The sequence below is a fragment of the Pristis pectinata genome, chromosome 9, assembly GCF_009764475.1.
Source record: "Pristis pectinata isolate sPriPec2 chromosome 9, sPriPec2.1.pri, whole genome shotgun sequence".
In the NCBI taxonomy this organism is placed as follows: Eukaryota; Metazoa; Chordata; class Chondrichthyes; order Rhinopristiformes; family Pristidae; genus Pristis; species Pristis pectinata.
In genome coordinates, this window is record NC_067413.1 from 94,108,060 (window position 1) to 94,121,543 (window position 13,484).

The 13,484-nt window shown below is 42.6% G+C and overlaps 1 protein-coding gene across 6 annotated transcripts in view; it reads right to left on the bottom strand.

Annotated features, from left to right (window-relative positions):
• LOC127574629 (sterile alpha motif domain-containing protein 12-like) overlaps positions 1-13,199 on the bottom strand; it is a 102,601-nt gene extending 89,402 nt beyond the window's left edge. For 5 of the 6 annotated variants that reach the window (XR_007956939.1, XM_052023788.1, XM_052023790.1 and 2 more), the window contains exon 1: positions 12,738-13,135. Coding sequence is in view for 5 of the 6 variants with exons in the window: in XM_052023788.1 (XP_051879748.1) it covers positions 12,738-12,750 (13 nt within the window). In the remaining variant the exon portion in view is untranslated. Of the gene's footprint in view, positions 1-12,737 lie in introns of all 6 variants that reach the window. The other variant, XM_052023787.1, reaches the window with a different exon arrangement.
• Positions 13,200-13,484: the final 285 nt, after the last annotated feature.

The window sequence follows — 13,484 nt, forward strand, 5'->3', positions numbered from 1 at the left end:
TCTCCTCTCCTTCCCTCCCCCATCCTTTATTCCATGGTCCACTGCCCTCTCCTACTGGATTCCATCTCCTTCAGTCCTTTGCCTCTTCTACAAAACACCTCTCAGCTATAACATCTTCTCCCCCTCCCCCTCCCATCTATCTACCATCCCCCTCTCACCTGGACTCACCTATCACCTACCTGTGTGCGCTCCTCCCCCCAATCATCTTATTCTGGCTTCTGCCCTCTTCCTTTCCAGTCCTGATGAAGGGTCTCAGCCTAAAACATTGACTGTTTATTTCCCTCCACGGATGCTACCTGACCTGCTGAGTTCCTCCAGCACTTCTTGTGTGTTGTTCCAGATTCCAGCATCTGCAGAGTTTTGTCTCTCCCCTTTGGTCATGTGTTCCTCTTAAACTGCCGAGTGCCCTTTGGATGGCCACACAACTGTTATTTTTGGTAAAAAGCTTTTCTTTGAAGGACCATAATCCATACTACTAAAATGCTTACTGCTACAGAGCAATTTACTGTGAAAGCACCCAAAATTAGAGTATGAACTATTTTCACACGAAACAATTCTATTTCCCATGACAGTAGATTCAGAAGTAGCCTCCAATTGATCATGAGCTTCCAACAACAGATATGCCACAACTATTTACAACTTTAACACTGCCAAGGGTTTGGTGTGATCATGACAGGAAATTTGGACACACCCCAGTTTAAGGCAAAACAAAAGGAGACCAAACTGTGTGTTGGGGTTGTTCAGTCCATAAACAACAAAGGGATCAAAAACCAAAAGAGCTGAACCAGAAGAACTGGGTGTTATTATGGAGTTAGAAATAGGTGGTCTTAATGTGACATGTGCCAGCATGCTGTCTGTAAGGAGTTTGTACATTGTCCTCGTGACTGCGTGGGTTTCCTCCAAGTGCTCTGGTTTCCTCTCACATTCCAAAGACGTACGGGTTAGGAAGTTGTGGGCGTGCTATGTTGGCGCCGGAAGTGTGGAAGATATCTCTCTTTATTAGTCTCATGTACATCGAAACACACAGTGAAATGCACCTTTTTGTGTAGAGTGTTCTGGAAGCAGTCCGCAAGTGTCGCCATACTTCCGGCGCCAACATAGCATGCCCACAACTTCCTAACCCGTACGTCTTTGGAATGTGGGAGGAAACCAGAGCACCCGGAGGAAACCCACGCAGACACGGGGAGAACGTACAAACTCCTTACAGACAGCGGCCGGATTTGAATCTGGGTCGCTGGTGCTGTGAAGTGTTACGCTAACTGCTACACTACCGTGCCTGCCCTTACATCTTGTATACAGCCCACACCACAACTCAGGGTCAAATATGACATCAAGGCTTGTTCATTTTCACTAATATGCCAAGAAGGAGAGATAGAATTGGTGCTAGAGAATGGGGTTTGTGAAAAGAACTGAAGGCGTGTCAATGTTTCCAATATTTAGTTGAAGAAAAATTCTGTTGATTGTGCTTTACGAGACTAGTAGTCTGAACATTTAGAGACAGTGTGACAAGTTGGAACTGAGCATTGTCAGCAAACACAAGGAAACAGACACTGCTTTCAGATGGTATCAAAAGGGGTAGCTTGTAACAGAGAGGGCGGCCAAGAAGTCAAAAAGAAAGAATTCTTGTGTTTGCAGCAGTTGTAAATGTGTGGGCACAAAATGAGAAGCTATTGCAGGCTATTCCCTGGCCACGCTTGAATAGATAAGAGCAAGGCAACTGTGTTTCCACCCCATAAGGCAATTGTGGAGGGGTACAGCAGAATACTAAAATGTATAGTTAACAACAGGTGATCTTAAAATTATGAGGTAGTTTAACAAATCTGGTATTCAGTGCATCTCACTGCAATGGCACTACAAATAGTAAAAAGGCTTCTGAACTAAAAACTTAATTGACAAGACAAAAATACTTCCTGCCTCAATCCTTTAGTGTTCAAAAGGCATCGTTCTCAGAGTAGAATGCATCAAGTAACTGAGCGTCCATAGTTGTCTGGGGCACAGCAAACCTCAAAAAAATGCACAGCCTTCGGGTGTAAAATAATTCTTGTCAATCCCAAATCCCCCTTTTGCTAGTTCTAGACTCTACAGCCAGAGCAAACAGCCTCACAACAACTACCTAGTCAACTGTCTCAAACAGACCCGCTTAAATGAGATCACTTCACATTCTTCCAAATTCCAGGGAGCATGGGCAAATTCTCCTTTTAGGACAACTCATTCACCGGCCCACTCACCCAGAAATCAATCTACATTGCACCAAAACAATTACATCCTTCCTTTGATCCTGATACCAAAAACTGTGCAGTACTCCAGATGGGGTTTCACCACAACCTGTTTTTATCTACTCCAATCCCCTTGCAGCAGACCAATAAATTTGACTTCATTACTCCTTGATGTCACATACTACCCTGTAGAGTTATTTGTACTTTAGAACAATCAAAGATGGTGATTGTAGAGATCTGCAGGACAGCAAATGTAGAAAAGTTAAATTTGAAAGATCAAGTTAAAGCTTAACTGTAGAGTTGACTGGAACATGTTGAAATATGAAAAACAAATCTTATCTGGATGCATCACGGTTTGGTACGGCAACCGCTCTGCCCAGGACCGCAAGAAACTGCAGAGAGTTGTGGACACAGCCCAGCGCATCACAGACACCAACCTCCCATCCTTGGGCTCGTCTTTACCTCTCATTGTCTTGGTGAAGCAGCCAGCATAATCAAAGACCCCACCCACCCAGGACATTCTCTTCTCTTCCATCGGGTAGAAGATACAGGAGCCTGAGGGCATGTACCACCAGACTTAGGACAGCTTCTACCCCACTATAGGACTATTGAACGGTTCCCTTATACAACGAGATGGACTCTGACCTCACGATCTACCTTGTTGTGACCTTGCACCTTATTGCACTGCACTCTCTCTGTAGCTGTGACACATTAATCTGTACTGTTATTGTTCTTACCTGTACTATACCAATGCACTCTGTACTAACTCAATGTAACTGCACTGTGTAATGTGTACCTGCACACATAACTGCACTGTGCCTACCGTGGACAGACATGGTAGGGTAGTGGTTAGTGTAACACTTTACAGTGCCAGCGACCCAGGTTCAATTCTGGCTGCTGTCTGTAAGGAGTTTGTACATTCTCCCCGTGTCTGCGTGGGATTCTTCCAGGTGCTCCAGTTTCCTCCCACATTCCAAAGACGTACGGGTTAGGAAGTTGTGGGCATGCTATGTTGGCACCAGAAACGTGGTGACACTTGCGGGCAGCCCCCAGAACACTCTACGCAAAAGATGCATTTCACTGTGTGTTTTGATGTACATGTGACTAACAACGATATCTTATAATGAATTGACCTGTATGATCGGTATGCAAGACAAGTTTTTCCACTGTACCTCAGTACAAGTGACAATAATAAATCAATACCAATACCAAATTAAGGGCTGATGCAAGCCCTTTACAAAAATAATTAACACTGAAAGCTAATTCACAAGCTAATCATGGAAGCTGAAAGAAAGCTTAAATGGTTAGATGATGTGAGGTTTGTAGCTTCTCTTGAATCAGAGACACAAGATGAGTTGATCACCTTCCTTAATTGTAGGAACTTCCATGTTTTTTAGTTTTCATAACTCTTTTGCAAAGAGATTTTGTAACAGAGCTTCTAAACCACAAGTATTTAAAAAGAGGAACTTAATTACATTGGACAGTTTCATGAAATGTGGTTTTAATGTTTAAATTAACACTTGTCAAGAGCTTAATTGTAAATATTTAATCGATTGCTACACATAAAAAGCTCCTTACGAGCAAGAAGCTCGAATAAATATATTCAGTGATGTCCATTTCCTCATTTCTCCCCTCAAAAATACTGTCCCTGCCAATATACTCTGTCCAAAGTAAACCAACAGTGTTTTAATATGTTTTGTAAATGATGCCTCTGTGTCTCCTGACTTCTCCACCAATGATGGTGCCTGGTTCTCATGCAGGGAGTGAGGGGATTTCACTCTAGAGACTGTGTGCATGCTCGGGAAGCTGCGATAGGGCCTGTAAACTTAATTTGAGTGGGAGGGCGAGGGCAGGTAAAACTGCTGCCCTCCTCCCTCTGCCCCCAAGCCACAATCGCAGGTCATAAATGCAAGATCCTGTTGGTTGTACAAACTGGGGACAGTTTTAAAAAAATTTTGCCAATTTTATTTGGTTCACAGACACTAATGAGCCATTTTAAAAATACTTAACCCAAAATCTTTAGTAAGGTTAATTGGCCACTGTAAATTTGCCCCTAGTGTGCAGGTGACTGGCAGAGTTAATGGGAATGTGGCAAGAACACATGGGATTAGTGTAGGGTTAGTGTAAATGAGTGCTTGATGACTAGCACAGACTTGGTGGGCTGAAGGGCCTGTTTCCATGCTGTTTGATTCTATGACTCCTTAAACTGAATAATGTGCAACTCTTAACTAGTTAAGTAGTGTTCTTCAAAGTCATCTTAAGTGTATTGTAAATTAGCCTACTCACAGGAGGACTGGACATATGGGGCAAGTCTTCCACCACAATGCAAATGCAGGGACTGGTCCTTACACGTTTCTCAGTGAGGAGGGCCTGATGCTCACCATGGGGCATCTTCCACTGTCCAGCTGGTATCAGCACCAGGAGACTCCAGCATGGCAGCACAAACTTCTCCAGGATTTCCAGCTCTCAGGAATACCCTTCTTGAGCTTGCACCAGGATAACAGCCCCATTCAAATGAATGGGAGACACCAGATGCCAGGAAAAAGAAGACATCTTGGTTTATTTGATTGTTAATTTAAGAATTATAATTTTAACATTAGTTCTTTTTATCTTTTAAAAAGGTCCAGCATGATTTTGAATGTTTGTTCTACCACCACTAGCCAATGTGGGAGAGCAGGGCTCCCAGAGGATGTCTGTGCCCAGAGCAAGATCACAAGACAAGGGAGCAGAAGTAGGCCATTCGGTCCATCGAGTCTGCTCCAAGGAAAAGGGAAAAAAGAAATGAGAAATGGTGGGGGGGGGGGGGGGGGGGGGGGAGGCAAAACAAAACTATTCTAATCCCAATTTTCCACCTTATCCCCATATCCCTTGATACCCTGACTATTTAGATATCTATCTCTTCCTTAAACACATCCAATGATCTGGCCTCCACTGCTGTACCTGGCAAGGAATTCCACAAATTCACCACAAATTCAGAGGCAACACCCTGGCCTGGACGCTGGCAACCTTAGACAGCAAAATATTTGCCCCAATAATATGGTTTATGTTTTCTGATAAGGCTATTTCAGCTGTATTAATGAAAACTAAAGCAGGTTCCCACTCTTAAATATCTGGAATGAACACAAAATATTCTCTCACCATGGTCTGACTAACCCAAGCTGGTGCTGTGCATATTTGCGGTGTCTTCTAGTATTTTGACCACAGAGGGGAGGATTATAAGCAAGTTACTCAAGGAGGGATGGTGAATTAATCTCCTGCTCCTTGGGGAGAGAGCAGAACAACAGTGTACATGCAGGGACATGTAAACATTGCAGGATCCTCAATGGGACAAGCTATCATTAACAACCACACCAGCTTAGGAACTTCTGTGTGGAACTGTAATTGAGTCACAAGAATTTTCACTCCCTCAATATGCTAGTTGTCTGGTAAATGTCAGTAAGCTGGCAAGTTCACAATACATCTTCTGACAGCCACCATGTCAGACCAATGAACAACATTTGGGGACAAGAACCGCCATTCTTAACCCAAGTAAGGGCTATGAAAACGAGAGACTACTGCTCTTACAACAATGTAGTTAGTCAGGATATTGTAGGAGGCAACCACTGGTGTGTTGAAGGAATAACTCCAGCGTCTCTACTGTTCTGGAGGCATATACACAGCCTATGTTTGAGGGTGGCAGTGAGGATGGGGAACAGCACAGTGGCTCACTCTGTCTTTCATAACCCTGCCATCACATAGACACAAACCTTGTCCACAGTTTTGCAGCAGGAAGAGACTGAGATGCAGACGCCGGTGGCTTTTGCTGTTCTGTGCTTTAATACCAGAACTAATGCACTTACAGTTTCAATAGGGAGCCAGAGCTAGAAGACAAACCTTCACCATGTGTGAAGCAAAATCCTGGAGAACATTCAGGCCTAGCCTAATATGCCAAGAAATCTGGATAGTGCACAAGTGCCTGACAATGCATCACAGCTTCGAATGGCAACTGCTCTGTCCGGGACCACAAGAAACAGCAGAGAGTTGTGGACACAGCCCAGTACATCAGGGAAACCAGCCTCCCCTCCATGGACTCTGTTTATACCTCCCACTGCCTTGGTGAAGCAGCCAGCATAATCAAAGACCCCACCCACCCGGGTCATTCTCTTTTCTCCCATCAGGCAGGAGATACAAGAGCCTGAGGCACACACCACCAGGCAAGGACAGCTTCTATCCCACGGTGATAAGACTATTGAATGGTTCCCTTATACGATGAGATGGACTCTTAACCTCAATCTACCTTGTTATGACCTTGCACCTTATTGTCTACCTGCAATGCACATCCCTATAGCTGTGACACTTTACTCTGTATTCTGTTATTGTTCTACCCTGTACTCCCTCAATGCACTGTGTAATGAATTGATCTGTACGAACGGTATGCAAAACAAGTTTTTCACTGTACCTCAGTACAAGTGACAATAATAAACCAACACCAATGACCATTTTTGGTTGCAAGTGTTTAAACACCTCTGCTTGACATTAATTGTCATCGCCATTGCCAAATTTCAATCTTCAAAACCTTGCTAGTTGAGATTAGCTAGGAAGTTTCCTCAACACCAACATACATTTTGTGCTGCAAGAGCATGTCAGATGCTGGGTTTCCTGCAGAAAAAGACTAAGTTGGTGACCATTCAAATCTTTTTAAACCATCCACAAATGAACATCAGAATTGCAGTAAAAGTACTGCATTTGTCTACACAAGTGCCACTCCAACAGGAGTTGAAATCATCAGAAAAAAATAACCTCCACCTGCTACTCCTAAACATTCCCTCCCCTACCCTAGGGGTATCTCTGTTACAGTATGTATCACTGAGGGGAGGGGAATTACACAACAGCAATTGGGCAAAGCTTTCATAGAAACTAAAATTCCAAGACTTTCACTGCCTTGAAGGGCAGGGGCACTAATTTGCATTGAACACCAGCACCTGTTCAGCTGCAAGGCACACATCCTGACTTGGAAATGTACCTATACATCCTCCTGGAGTCAATACCTCAGAGCTCCTTCCCAGCAGCGATCTTGGATACGTGCATGCAGGAAGTCAATACAGCAACTCACCCTCACCTCCCAAGGGCAATCAAGGATGATCATTAAATGATGACCTTAATGATACCCACACCCCATAAAATATTCCCATTCCTCATTTCACCTTCATCCAGCTGTCAATTATCTCAGCATCTACTTAACAATTACATCCTTATTCCAAACAATATTCATACTTTCAATTAAGACCATAATTCTTAATGGATTCCCCTTGTCCATTGTTTCATTAATATTCTGGGTTTCACCAACCAGGTCTCACCTCCCTAGAAGTTAGACATGGGCTTGTCTCAAACTGTTCTGCTTCTAGCCCCAGTTAATGTCAGTTTTGTCTGCAAATGAAAAGGGCATCAGCATCTCTGCACAATGTGTTTAGGTGACTCTAATAGCTGGTGCGTAATGTGAGATGCAGAAAGGAAGCTTATGACAGAAAGTATACGTTGTGTGATGGGTCACAGGAATATTGTGCAAGAGCCCCGAATGATGGAGACCGTTATGAGCCAAGTCATGCATTGTAATTCTTGCACTGTACCATTGCAAATTTCATGACATATGTCAGTGATAATAAACCCGATTCTGACTAGGCAGTGTGCGAGGCAAGTGCTGCCAATTTTGATCAGTGGCATTCGATGAACCATTCACTGACCCTGACCAAGTGTGCAAGATCATTAGAGTTCTGACTCTACAAATATCTGCGGTGCTTCACTCCTAATACTGACCTTATGTACACCATCTCCTTCCACTACTTCATTATAGTTCCAAAAGGCATCTCGAGCACCTGCAACTTAAGGGCTTTCTCCTCCCCATCTCGGTAATCAGGTCATGATCTGTCAGGGCTTTCACTAACCTTCCCAACCACATGGAATAACCAGATGCATGCAATGAGTATTCCGCAGAAAGAGGTGTCAGCATGGCTTCAATTATGCCAACAAGCGTGAAAAATGCTGGCCAGATGATGAAATCACGATAGAGAAAGTCAGCAGGAAAATTCTGGGCACATCACTTCTGAAAAGATGTAAAGGCCTTAGCAATGCAGAGGAGATTTGCTAGAATTCTACCAGGGATAAGGACCTTGAGTTGCAAGGAGAGATTAGACAAGTTGGCACTTTTCCTTTTGGAACATGAAGATTACTTTGCAGGTTGGAGTGAATTTCAAATCAAAGTTTTGATAACAGGCAAAAGTTATTTCCTCTAGTGAGTTGGTCAATAACCAGTGGTCATAGATTTAAATTCACTGGCAAAAGAAAAAAAATGTGGAGATCTTTACTTCCCAGCTACTGAATTTGGGAAACTCTACAAAAAAAAGGCAATTCTATGAATAATTTTGAAAGAGACACAGATACTGGAGGATGAGAACCTTGCAGAATTTATGGAGCTCGAATAGCCTCCTCTTATGCTGCAAGCTTTAATGATGGCATGAGCAAAATACCACTGCATGATTTCCAGCAATATCCTTTTAGTCCCCTTATGCAAATGAATTTTATCAAAGACAAATTATAACTCTGCCAGTTCACTTTTGAACAGAAGTAAAGCAGAAATTCTACCCCATAACAGAAATGGTATCCAAAATCAAGTTTCTTTAGAGCTTAGTTTACAACAATTTATAGCATTGAGCCATCTCCTTGAAGAAGGATCAGTACAGCAAGTGGATCCAACTAATCATATTAGAAGGGGAGGAGTGATTGGCTGTATTGTAGCATTACCCTCAGGCAAATTCCTAGTGGACATTTTAAATAAAACAAAATCATCTCAATGGAATGCACAAGATTCTTGCAGGTTTCACAGGGTAGATGGAGAGCTGATGCTTCCCCTGGCTGAGGTGTCTAGAACCATGGGTCAATCTTAAATTAAGAGGTCGCCTCCATCCTGAATGGACAACAGATCTCTTCACCCAGAGGGTGCAGCATCATTAAAATTCATAAACTAGGAGAGTTGTGGAGATTCAGTAAAAATAGTAAGACAGCATGTCAGATCAGTCAATGTATTCTAAAAGATCAATCCTTGGCAAAATAGAATCCTATTTCACTTGGTTTGGGTAAGAAAAAATATACTCAGGAGGAATTTTCCAGTGGCATTAAAATGTACAGTACACAAGGACTCAGCAGATTAAGTACAGAGATTAAGTAGGTGAGAAAATGTCACAAGTTTTAAATATGCACAAAATAAAGTTACCTCACCGAGCATAACCCAGGGACCATGTTCATACTTTCACCTCATCACCGTAAAAATTCAAATGACTGAATTCAACAAAATTCAAAAATTAAAGAGATCTATTTACTCAAACTTTTAAGTAGTAAGATTGTCACATCTCATTTCAATTTTTTTTTAAAGTTGTTATTTCACACACCGATATAACATGAAGATCTGATCCGTTCATCATTAAAAAGAAAATTCATTTACATAGCACCTCAGAACACTTCACATAACATCTTAAATCATCTAAAACAGGAGATGACACTCACCCCAACAATTCAAGCCTCTTCAGCATCTGAGGCTCAAATCAGGCATATGATTAGATACTTGTTGTTTGTGGCATCACTGAAGAAACCAAATACACTCCACAATACAGGGACTCATTTGCACCACACCTCTACAACTGAGGCTGATGTACATCCCTTCCACCACTAGTGCACTGTGAATGCAGAACGCAGTGCAGCAGCTCAAGGTTACCTCAACAGTACGCTTTTCTGTTGCTACTTATCACCAAGAACAGCAACAAGAATTTTGTTGGACCAGCATTGTCTACAAGCCACACTATCCAGATGTTCATATTTCATCTTCTATAATATTCCCCATGCTACACCCTCAGAGAACCACAGTAAAAAAAAATGGCCTACCAGGAGTTACCATAGGCAAAAGAGGAATGTTACCTTGTCACATCACCAACATGCTAACAAGAAGTTTAAAATAAAGGCAGAGATTTAAGTAGCATACACTGCAGCTATAAGCTAAATATCATGAAAACAAGATGAATGACCTGTTCGTCCACATTGTAAAAACAGCCTAGAAGAATCCTGGGAAGAACAGAATTCCTTGTTCTTCGAACAAGGTAACTAAAATGTTTACCATCCACCTTGGCATGGAACTGAATAATTTAAACTTAGTTCTGTTCGTAGTCATGAGTGTTCCAACACTTTCTGACTGACCTCATTATTCTATCTTCCACAAACTTGACTTCATCCAAAACTCTGGGACTTTTGTCCCGATTCATACCAACCACCCTTCATCCACACCAATTCCTGGTTAAACAATGTCTCCACTTTTGACATTTTCATCCTTGCTTTCCAACATTTGTCAATCAGCATCATCCTCAGATAAAATAAACACATTGGAAGGCCGAAACAAAGGTGGAAAAACTCAGAAGGTCAGACAACATCGGGGACTGAGGAGCAAAGTTAACATTTTTGGTCAAAGATCTTTCATCAGAACCAGGAAAACCCTTCATCATTACTTTCCCAGTTCTGATGAAGGGCCTTTGATGCTGCTTTTCTCTCCACTGCTGAGCATTTCCAGCATTTTCCCTAGAAAAAAAACACCACTGGTCACGTGCACAAGTATCCAGGTGATCACCATTTCTCCCTCTCACTTCCCCACCATCCTTGTTCATGTTTCAGCAGATTTCTTTAAAAAAATAAGATAAAAAAGGAGAGTTTGGAGAGCATGTCTTATGAGGATAGGTTGAGCGAGCTAGGGCTTCTCTCTTTGGAGAGGAGGAGGATGAGACGTGGCTTGATAGAGGTGTACAAGATGGTAAGAGGCATAGATCAAGTGGACAGCCAGAGACTTTTTCCCCAGGGCGAAAATGGCTAACATGAGGGGGGCATAATTTTAAGGTGATTGGAGGAAGGTACAAGGGGGATGTCAGAGGCAAGTTGTTTTTTTTCTTTACACACACACAAACACAGTGGTAAGTGTGAGGAATGCATTGCCGGCAGAGGTTGTGGGGGCAGATACATTAGGGACGTTTAAGAGACTCTTAGATAACCACATGAATGTTAGAAAAATGGAGAGCTACATGGAAGGGAAGGGCTAAATAGATATCAGAGCAGGATAAAATGTCAGCACAACATTGTGGGCCAAAGGGCCCGTACTGTTCTATGTTCTAAAAACAATACTGAATGCACGCTCACATGCTCAAACCTTTTTCTGTTATATGGAGACAAAAATTGCACAATCGACTCCGAACTGAGGCGTAAGCATGGATCTTTGTATGTTTTACATAACTTTTCCACTTTTCAATCTGAACCTGCATGCAAAACCAGAGCTAGCCTGGGACTCCTGTACTCACCGAATTCACTAAAGTCACATTGCTTTTCTTTGGATGGGGGTGGGGGGAAGGGGGTGTGGTGGAGGAAGATGTTTTGGTAGAGGGGGAGATGTACTTCGTAGATCATTAAAAGGTTGAAAATATTGCTTTATTGATATTTTCCAAAACAGTGCTGAAATGATAGTCTCCTTGTATCTTGATAGAGACAAGAGACTGTAGATGCTGAAATCTGGAGCAACACACAAGATGCTGGTGGAACTCAGTGGGTCAGGCAGCATCTATGTAGGGAACTGGACAGTCAATGTTTCAGGTTGAGACCCTTCATGAAGGGCCTCTACCTGAAACGTCAACTGCCCATTTCCCTCCATAGATGCTGCCTGACCCACTGAGTTCTTCCAGCATCTTGTGTGTTGCTCCCTGTATCTTGAAAGATGATGTGGGAAATTACTCTTTAAATATGTTAGCCTTCTTTAACCAGTTGTTTTCTAACATTGCTAGAAGACTGTCATTAAGTTTTAATAAGGCAGATTCAGTAGCAAGAAAATACTATGAAAATTAAATACATAAATAATTTAGATTCTGTAGAGAGTGCTTCAGTTACTTGCCTATTAAAGGGACACTGTTTGGGAAACCTCCATTGATTTATGGACACTTTCAAAGCAACAATTTAAAAATGCTGCTCCCCACTTTTTCCAAGGCCACTGAGGGCTGGGTAAAGAATATTGTCCTTATCACTGATGCCCACAATGAAATTTTAAAAAAAAATCACACTGGAATACATCACTGCATTGCTTAAAACTAACATCGCAAATTCGCCACAGCACCATCGTAGAGATTTGGCAATTCGTTCCTTTAAAAACAAAAATCACACATTTGAAGATAATGCCAATTCTGCCACAAGCAAATCCAGATAGTTTACCGAAAGCGCTGTGTATTTACAGCGGCTTTGCTTTTGGAAATAAATCTAGGTCACTCTCCCTCTACAACAACAACCTTAAAGCTCAGGCTTAGTTGCACTTCTGCACAACCACACGGCCAGCGAGCCTGTCCTTCAATGTGCATGGGGAAAAAATCACGTGAATGGACAATCAGGAGCTGCTTTCTCCTGTCCAACCCAAGAGGAAATCAAATAACCCCCTTACTCTGCTTTGTTGCAACAAGATACACCAACACGACCTACCTTCAACAGCCATTATATCAGGCGGCTCCTTAATTCGAGCATTATTTCTTCAGTGGTACCTTGAGCTGAGCGACTCTTCCGGAACACAGGCTGGACTCTTGACTGGGTTGTCACTCAGGTCCGACCAGGTTCAGCGCAACCTGCACCAGCCGGCAACGCTACGCATGCGCGCACTGCCCGCGCAGCGCCCCGGGACTTGTAGTGCCGCTTGAGTGACATCTCCGCGCTTGCTGCGACCCAGGGGCCAGCAGCCCGCGGCTGTCTCTAGCTCTGGTGTGCAGATTGCAACCCTACCAACGCCGTGAGAAGCCCAAAAGAGCCACGCAACCACAACGTGCAAATGCTTCCCCCCAACCCGACAGAGATAAACTCTAATTCCCGGTGTGCCTTGTAATAGAAGCAGGTTGCTAAGGCTAGAGGGTGGTTCAACAAGCTAGCAAGTCGTTGACAATTTCAGCAGCCAATTGCGGGCTGATTATTTTAAGCATTTTGTATTGCCAGTAATGACGTGATGGATTTGCAGAAAGCAGCAGTGAAACCTACCAACACATTTTATCTCCCAAAGTAAATTTTATTTTCCTGAAGCAAACAAAACACTCATTAATCTGGGTCCAATTCTCTATAATTATTTTCATATTAAATTTTAAATTTATGTTGAAAATATTTTAGAATTAATTCCTTCAGAAGAAGAGGCACCCTTATTAGAGGAAGTCTGACTGATTACGCCACTTACTTAAAAGAAATATA